The following is a 9,431-nucleotide window of genomic DNA, read 5'->3' on the forward strand; positions in this document are numbered from 1 at the left end:
TAGAAAACGGCATTAGAATTTGGGATTTGCCTATCCTGGATACCAGACCCCTGCACGATTTAGATAATCAGGGTCTAACTCAGGGTCTATTGTAAAATTTCGTTGGGGGCATGTTGGCCCTAGAGCCCTGCGAACCGTCTGGCACCCAGGCTAGAATTTGCTAATCTCCAAGCAGATCTTGCGTGGCATAAGGCATTGAGTATCATAAGCTGGGGAACGAGAACGAAGGAGTAAAATTTACTCCTCTGTCGGCTATACTCCTTCCCCAGCTTATGATACTGTCTTATGCCACACAAGATCTGCTTGGAGATTAAGAATTTGCCCCGATTTCTGGTCATCAGTGCAATGCAGCTTCTGCCGCATCACGTCGCGCCTGCACATTACGATGACATCATTGCTAGCCAATGAGAGGCAGCAAACTTGAACTATGACCCACAGTTCCCGCCAAAATTGTTTTGCAAGCAGCCTTCGACTTCATCTCACCGGAATCTCGGTAAGTGGGTGACCCATTTGACTAGAAAATGTAGTTTTCAGTCATTTTCATGACTCTTGTTGGCAGATTAGCTATTTCTTAGTGAATTGTGGTGTAGAAGGTTCTACCGTCCAACACACAAACTGCAAAAGACACGTATTTTAATACGTTCCGTTATGTCTAGTATGGGTGTGTCTGACCCAGAAGGGGGAGGGGATGGATTTTGGCGCGCATCAAGAAAAAGTCCTTAAGATTAATTTCTTAAGTCTGATCACGTGTAAATTTCAACGGAGCTAGAATTAAAGACGTTATATTAAATGCATGAATATGGGGAACTTTTTACTTCTGTGCAATTATGCCATAAGGGTAAATTTTCACAATGTGATAAAATTTCCAAGATGTCATCAACTGTCATTGTTAAAAACAAGAGTTCGTAGACCTCAGGCCTGCATGAAATGTATTGGGTTTCTGTAGACCTATTGTGTATTTTTGCCTTTTTGTCTATGGTACGTGGTTGGAAAAATGAGCTTTTTACCGTGTTGGTTGTGCACCATGCAAAAGTCTGAAATTCCATTTTCTGAATTTGTAAGTTTGGACATGGATGAACATTACTTATTTTGGATTTCTTAAGTATGTAACCAACCACAGTACTTTGAAGTTGTTGAGACGCTACCTTTTTTTGTCTCAGATGGCCCATGCACATGTAGTTACTCTGTCACATGATATACTAATATCTTCCTATTTCAATGTACTGACCTAATGCAGCTGCTAAGTCTCCTTGGTTTGTGTTCTTCCAATGATATTCATTAAAGATTTATTTCTGGGGTGTTATTCACTTGACATCGGAATGTTACTTGCATAATTTGACCAATGATACTTTTATCTGTAGTTCCATAGACATTAGACAATATGAATAGTGGTAGCCCCCATGCAGCAGCAACAGTTAGTCCCCAGGGTGGTATGATATTTTCATTCAATCCATCCAACCCAAACCTAAATCTCCTGTAGTATCTAAGCCAAATTTAACAGCACAATTTACTATGAAAAATGTCCTTGTCAATCCCATTTATAGATGGCAAGCTGCTGGCAATGGAAGCTTTGAAAAGTTCAGAAGCTGTTGTAGTCAGAGCAAACACCCAGCAAACATCCCCGCAAACCAATGAGCAGTTGCTTAGAAGGGGAATTTCATCATATATTTGCCGCGACAAAATGCAACAAACGATACTGAATTCAAAACAGAACAAAGCTAAGCCTCCACCACTTAACCCTGCCTGTACCATAGATTAAGCAGGCCCAAAAACCAAGCGAATATGACTAGCCCAAAACAACAAATTACCTGTATACAGTATGGAAATGGCATTACCAAAGAAACAAAAAGAAACACAGGACAAATCATACACATACCTTTCTCTTATGCCCACACTCTATACAGTTCTCCTCCACATTAGAAAATTGCATCTTCTTCTGTTTAAGTTCAAGTTCAACCATGATTGCCAACAGGGTAAAGGAACTTGTACCGGAACTTAAAACTCAGTACTATACAGCTCTAGAAACACCACAAAGAGTAATAAGCAAACTCCAATTATACCTGACCAACAGATATATAATCTTGTACACTCCCGTCATCTGGCAAACTGTCAGTGCCACTAAGTAACCTGATACATTGAAGGTGGCCCAGGCCAGATGATGGTTCTACACCCAACCATAATCTGTTTTTAAAACCAAGCAGATATTGGGAGGATGCTCCAACCACACAAAAACAGGGTCAACCTATACAGTATCAAGTTCAAGCACTAGGAGGCCCAAAATCAAACCTGACCACCAGGACACCACAAACAACTCACGTACCAAATAGCAACATAATGGTACTTTGCGTTCCGGAGATACAGCGCACGCCCCGTGCCCGCACAAAAGGTAACCTAAAATGTCAAGTTCAAGCACCAAGGGCGCCAAAATCAAAATTGAGCATTATTCAGCCACCGCCGACACATGTGCCAAATATCATTGCGCCAGCACCAGCCGTTCAGAAGATATAACTCCGGAAACACCCCTCCCGGACACAAAATTCGACCTGCCGGGTCAAGTTCAAACGAGACAAGGCCCAAAGTCAATCCTAGGCAACAGGCAACAACCCCCCACCCATGCACCAAAAATCGTCGCAATGGCGCGTATCGTTCCGGACACACAGCGCCAAACGTGCCCCAAAAACACAAAAAATGCCACCTTCAATGTCAAGGTCAAGCGCCAGGAGGCCCAAAATCACACCTGAGTGTCAGGCTACCACCCCCAACCCACGTACCAAAAATCGTCGTGCTCGCACCATCCGTTCACGAGATACAGCGCCCTACATCCCCGGCTACCGAAAAGTTTCCACCAGCATCAAAACCATACCTGCATACATGCACTGCCAGGTAACAAACAACGTATGCTACCACTGATTGTATGGACTGTTCTAAGTACTCAGATCGACTCATCATGGGTTATGAGTAACTTTGTGTGAACGGTAGCTATCAGTCTAAAATCCAGACAGCAATTTCATCTGTGAGACCACCTCACCCAGTACATGTCTGCTGTTTTTAATGATTTTTATTTTTTGGCGACACCACAGGAGTGAAGCCAATAGTATCCATTCATTTCAAGATGGCAAGTCCAGCCCGGAAAAGAGTGTTCCAAGATGACGAACCACTTAAGGAGACCTTACCCCAGGTCTCTCAGAAGAAAGCTCGGAACAAGAAGAAGGGCACTGAGAGTTTCGAGGACGAGCTGGGCACCACCTCAAATGACTCCAAGAGTGTACCACAACAGGCAGAAGGTAAGTCCACACCATGGGAGAAGTTCAAACCTGGTAAAGTCAGGATCGAGGTGTTAAAAAAAGGTGGGAATACTGGTCTAATTTCTTAAATTCTTTTTGCAAGATTTGGGAACATCGTCATCATCATCATCATCATCATAGATACCCCCAGATGACCCTACGAGGGGCAAAGTGTGTGTGTGGGGGGGGTGGGGGTGTGAGTTGCGGTCCCGGGTTAGGGTGGGCATGCCCTCCTGCCTGGCACAGAAGCACTCAACGGTAGGAGCACTTACTACCGCGCCAGGCAGGGAATTTCACTCCGGCATTGTTCTGGGAAAGTATGAGAATTTGTATGTGTCTATGCGGGCAAAAATTGGCTGTTACTTGAGTTGGTGGCTACCCCAAATTCGCCCTTGGGTCAGTTTAAGTAAGTTCCATGTATCTATGTTGATCCTGTTATCAACAAGGTGAGGTGGGCGTTCCTCCTCCTTTCAGAGAGAACAGTCAGGAACTGCGCAGTGTACACGGTGAGCATCCATGTGAGCCCCAGGTCGTATGGTATGAGGAAATTAAATAACTGCATCAAATAGAATATACAATAATCATTGTTTTTGTCCAACCATTTATACAAATCGAAACCAGTCACGAGTATTTCGGTAGCACATACACAATCATGGATTCTGTAGCTGTAGAATAATAATGAACAGGATGTAATTTAGAAATTTAAAAAAAAAATGTCTCTAAATACCTGTCATCAAAGAGAACAAGTTTTCAGCGCTATAACTCAACCTTTATTATCCCTTTTTTTCTTTATCTGACATGTGGACTACTCTTTACAGAGTCTAAGAAGGCACAAGACAGAGAGCTGAATTATCTTCGCCAGAAGATATTTGACAAGTAAGTTAACCCTCATCAGTTGATTATCCAAGTTTTCTTCAAGTGCATATTAAACAACTGTTGTACATTCTTATGTACTATACGTAATAGGGGTTGGTACAGGTATGGTCCAGATGATCAAGTTCTGGTCCAGACCCAAACTTAATTGTGAAAACTAAATGTGAATGTGCGATATTCAAAACAATGGTCCAATTTTCTCCAAACAAATGTATTGGGCAGAAAATCGGACTGTCACTGGCAATTTTTTAAAATCTTGTCTTCATGTAAACTCTCAATGACTGTATTAACTCTACTCTACTCTACTTTGCTCTTAATGAACTGTAACATGTAAACCCCGGCCCTAAGTCATTTTCTACTCGGTCCAAATTCTGGTTCACTGATTTTTTTCAGGTCCATTTTTTAGGACCGGTCCAACAAGAAAAAAAACTGAACCGATACATTGTGCCAGTACTATAACCACCCCCCAATATGTATGTAAACTTGTAATTGTTTTCTATCTTTCTTTGTTCTCACCATTAGCCTAGAGTACCAAAATACTGCATCAGAATGGGGTCATGTCAGAGAGGTCCAGGTCACCGTGCCATTCTCAGAAAGCAGCTTCAGGAGTGTGTTCCTTCAGCAGTTATCCATTCCACGGTGTCGCAAATTGCTGAAGGAACGTACCCTGAAGAACTGTTTCGGAGCGAGGAAAATCAGCGTTCCATGGTACAACATGGCCGAAGTGGACGCCATCCTGGGGATGAACTGGGACGTCAGGACATTCCGGACCAACACGGTGTGTGAGGTCATCAGGGAGGAAGGGGTATGTCTGGCTTGGGGACGCAAGAAGAGGGAAATGTTCTCCCACATTAAATGCCCAAGGTATCAGTATACCTGAATTTACTAAGGCCACATCGACTCATTTTATAGATGATATCCACGCTTGCATTGATTTTCTCCTGTTTTCAAATTTAAAAAACAACTGTAGCCACATGCCTCCCAATAGCATCCCTGGTCAATCTGGATGTTAACGCAAGTTCACCTTTATTCTCGGGGTAACCTATATCCGTTGTACCTTAAAAACATGATATTTAGGGATATGAAGTTGATGGACGGTGATTTCAAATTGCATTTTTGAGACCTCCGTCCGTCAACTTGATATCCCGAAATACCCTGGTGTTAAATACAACGGATAAAGGTTACCCTGGGAATAAAGGTGAACTAGCGTTAACTCCAAAGGACATGCTATCCAGGGCAAGGGGCACATGGTCACTCCTGGGCATGGGGCCACAGCACTCTTGTTCCCCTCCTTAAACAAGAATTGCAACAAAATTCACAAAGTAGTGATGATTGTGTCTTACAGTCTTACTGGAGTTGAACATATTACACAAACCAAGGAAAGAATGGGCTGGGTGTTTTAAGTCCCGTGGTTTAGCTGCATTTTTCTTTTTTTTTCTTCCACACGTATTTAAGTTTTGAGGATGTTATTCATGAAATTAAATCAGTGTGACCTAATCTGGTTAATGCGTACACAGGGTTGTTTTGTGGTCACAGTAAATTACATAGATTGCATTTATCACGCCAGTCTTAACATACAAATGAAATATAGTATTGAAACAAATTCTGCATGTTAGATACATTATGTAACAATTTCAACAACCACTTAAAACCATAAATACCTGATAACATAATCACATCATATCAAGTATTTTTTGTTTGTTTCCTAGTATAGCTTCTGCCTGAGACAGCACAACCTTAAATGCAATAGGTATAGTTTTATGTTTTCTGTTTCTCCAATAAATATATATATAAAGTCTGTACATTATGTACAAAGTTAAATAAATGTATCATCTAATAATAACAATAACATATGCAGGAGTAAATGTTATTCATCTTTTTTTTAAAACAGGTGCAACTGGACTGAAAATTCTGGAGCTCACCGACCAGCATGCTGCACACCAGCGGTGTCCTACCTTGTGGGGGAAGCAGAGCTTCACTTCTCATTCGCAAGGAGGAGGGGACACTGGATGGTCGGCATGATGTAACATAGTTTAATCGTCCTCTCTCTATATAAGTCAGGGCTCGAAATACTTATATTTCTGTATACTTGCATACTTGCACTGGTGCAGGAAACTTCTGAAATTACCCGCACCAAATAAATGTTACTTGCACCATTCAGATACATGTGTTACCCCAAAAGTGGATAAAAGAATCTTTTTGAACATATTTTATACACCTTTTTACTGATAACAATGGTAATTATTCATAAGGGAATACTGCCAAATGCAATGCATAGAAACTAAATAAATAGTTACAACCAGCAAAGAAAAATCCACTGGTGCAGGTTAGGTGCAGATAGACATCAGAAATACCTGCACAGTCCAACTTTTACCTGCTTTAACCTGCATAAATTATGCAGCTGGTATTTCGAGCCCTGTACTTAGTCATACAGTGACAATTAAACAGCTAGGAACAATCATTAAAATCAGGTTCAAGTGAAGAATGATGATGACTTAGTCATCATCATTCTTCACTTGAACCTGATTTTAATAAGTCATTAAATGTTTGTCCTCACCTCCATTGTATAGGTGATCCTGTCATAATCAGAATCATAATTGTCATTTGTACCTAGGGATTGGAGGGTTGCATATATTTTTCTAGTTCGTGAGCGCTTTTTTTACCAACGCCATGGTCAGACCAACTGAGTACTCAGAAGCGTGCACTTTTCTTTGCCTGCCCTCCCTCCACACGTTGATACAACCTGACTCTGAATGCCAAGTCAGTATATTATTACAGGGCTCAAAATACTTTTTTTCTGCATACCTGCACTGGTGAAGGTAACATTGAAAACTACCTGCACCAGACAAATTTTACCTGCACCACTCAGAATTTTGGAAGCATGGATCATACTAAAATTGTTCAGTAATCATTGCTATTTTTTTCTTTTATACTTTATACTATAGGTGGTAACAGTCAATGCACCTGATAGCAATCCACATACTGAGCTACATGATAGGACATTTATGTTAAAACCCAGTACATGGACCAGTGCAGGTTAGGTGCAGGTAGACACCAGAAATACTTGTACATCTTCAAGTTTACCTGCCCTGCATATGCAGGTGGTATTCCGTGCCCTGTATTAGTTTCATCTGAACTGTACCAAAACTTCCTTTCACCCTTAAGAGGGAACAATAGCAGCCGCCAAACACGTTGCAAAACTGACCGCTGTAGAAACAGTGCCATGCTCTACATGACTTTTTTGTTGAACAACTTATGACTGTATCAAAGTTCCCTCTACCTTTGCAATGTTTACTTGTAATCCACTGCAATGGTGTTAACCTCTCAATAACCATGATACTGTCAAGCATTTTGCTTTTAATCGAGCATTGATCTTAACATTTGATTTTTAATCATAATTTGTATTTTATTAACTTCTCGATTTTAATACGTTGAAAAGTTTTACCTTGATTCAGCCAGCGGGCCATCATTGTTGGATTGTGTGAGTCCTTTCTTAATAAACTATTCATGATGATGATGATGATGATAATAACTAATCATTAGAAGATGTCCTCCTCTCCATTGTAGATGTCAACTGTCATCATCAGAATTATCATTGTCATCTGAACCAGGAGGTGGGTTAGGATTCGGGAGTTGCATATTATTCTTTCTAGTCCTTGACTACTTTTGTTGATGACCAATACCTGGTGGTCAGACCAACTGACTGCTCTGAGTCTGCTCTGTGTGTACTTTCCTCTACCTGACTCTGAACTTTGTCAGGTTGTTACTTTCATCTGAACTGTAACGCTGGTTCATCTTTATCCGCGGGGTGGCCTATATCCGTTGTTTTGATAAAAAAAGGTATATAGAGTATACCGATGGTAGTTTCAATCTGTAATATTTCTAAATATACATTTTCAAAGTTTAAAACTACGTTTTTCGACTTTATATCCCTTAAAGCTTTGTTTTGGGAAAAAAACGGACATAGGTTACCCTGCGGATAAAGGTGAACTAGCGTTACCTAAACTTCCTTCCACCTATAAGAGACAACATCAGTAGCTTTCAAACATGTTCGTCAATGAAACTGAATTTACAACGTTGCAAAACTGACCACCACAGAAACAATGCCATACTCCACATGACTTGTTTCTTGAAAAAAAAAAAAGAATTTTAAAGTGCCTTCTACTGTAGTAATGTTTATGAATTATGTAAAACCATGTTTCTTGTCAAGAATTTTGCTTTTAATTAGTATTTCATTTTATCTGCTTTGTATTCTAAAGACACTTAAATACTGCGCAAGTCTACTACTAGTAGTATTCCTTGTAATATGTTTTGTTAATCCTATTTTATTACATTTCATTCCTTCTAATATTTTATTGTTAGTCATATATATATGTTAATTTCTTTTAATGTTTAATTGCTAACATTATTTTATTACATTTTATTCCTTTTGATATTTGATTGTTAATTACATTTTATCATATTTCATACCTTGTAATATTTTATGAGTAACCATATTTTGTTATACTTCATTTCTTTCGATATTTGATTGTTAATCATGTATTACTCTCTTCTAATTTTAACACATTGAAAAGTCCAACTTCAATTCAGCCAGCAAGCTGCCATTGTTGGACTGTGAGTGTTTTTTCAATAAACCATTTATCATCGTGTATCATGGGAAATGTTTCAATCTTTGTTCTCTTGCATCTGCATCAACTGAAAGAAATTGTGGACAAAATTAGATTAGAAAGATGCATAATAAAGTTTGCCTTGTCTTTCAATGCTGAATAGAGAATATCTTAAGATCTGGTCCGCCTCAGTAGTCAAGCTTATAGGATATTGGAGTTAACAACAATGCTGCGTAACCTCCTTGGTGATATAAAAGCTCCTTGGTTTAATGTAGTTCAGGAGCTGTTTTCAAGCAGAAAGCTTAGGTTAGACGTCGATACTGTCAGCAAGATATTCAGTCTTACAGTTATTATCTATTGACAGTTCTCTCTTTCTTTGCTACATTTGTCACACATTTGAGAGTCCTATCATGAAATGCAGGGGATTTGTAAATGTTCCTAATTGATTATGCGCATTTGCTCCATATTTATTCTCATATAATCACATACATGTATCTTATTATGTGATTATATGAGAAGCTTTTATCAAGCTGATAAAGCTCCCTGGTCATATAATGTTAAATCATCAGTTAAGCTACGCGTATCTACACACCAAAAATCTTGACAATCCATCCACCCTTTCTTGAGTTATATATTCTTTCAAAGTCTTAAGAGCAAATGTCTGTAA

The 9,431-nt window shown here is 39.6% G+C and overlaps 2 protein-coding genes across 4 annotated transcripts in view; one reads left to right on the forward strand and one right to left on the reverse strand.

The window, feature by feature from the left end:
* LOC118426514 (coiled-coil domain-containing protein 157-like) overlaps positions 1-9,431 on the reverse strand; it is a 1,184,186-nt gene that overhangs the window by 839,570 nt on the left and 335,185 nt on the right. The gene's annotated exons all lie outside the window — the stretch shown is intronic.
* Positions 359-6,652, forward strand: LOC118426553. Of its 2 annotated transcripts, none has more exons than XM_035836044.1 (5): positions 359-493; positions 3,081-3,284; positions 4,103-4,160; positions 4,680-5,021; positions 6,049-6,652. In XM_035836044.1, exons 2-5 carry the CDS (start codon positions 3,113-3,115, stop codon positions 6,182-6,184), a joined length of 708 nt encoding a protein of 235 aa, XP_035691937.1. In that variant the 5' UTR covers positions 359-493; positions 3,081-3,112; the 3' UTR covers positions 6,185-6,652. The 2 variants fall into 2 exon arrangements, with proteins under 2 accessions (XP_035691937.1, XP_035691939.1); XM_035836046.1 differs by having other exon boundaries at positions 4,680-4,935; positions 6,049-6,149.

This window comes from Branchiostoma floridae, chromosome 11 (genome assembly GCF_000003815.2).
Source record: "Branchiostoma floridae strain S238N-H82 chromosome 11, Bfl_VNyyK, whole genome shotgun sequence".
Lineage (NCBI taxonomy): Eukaryota > Metazoa > Chordata > Leptocardii > Amphioxiformes > Branchiostomatidae > Branchiostoma > Branchiostoma floridae.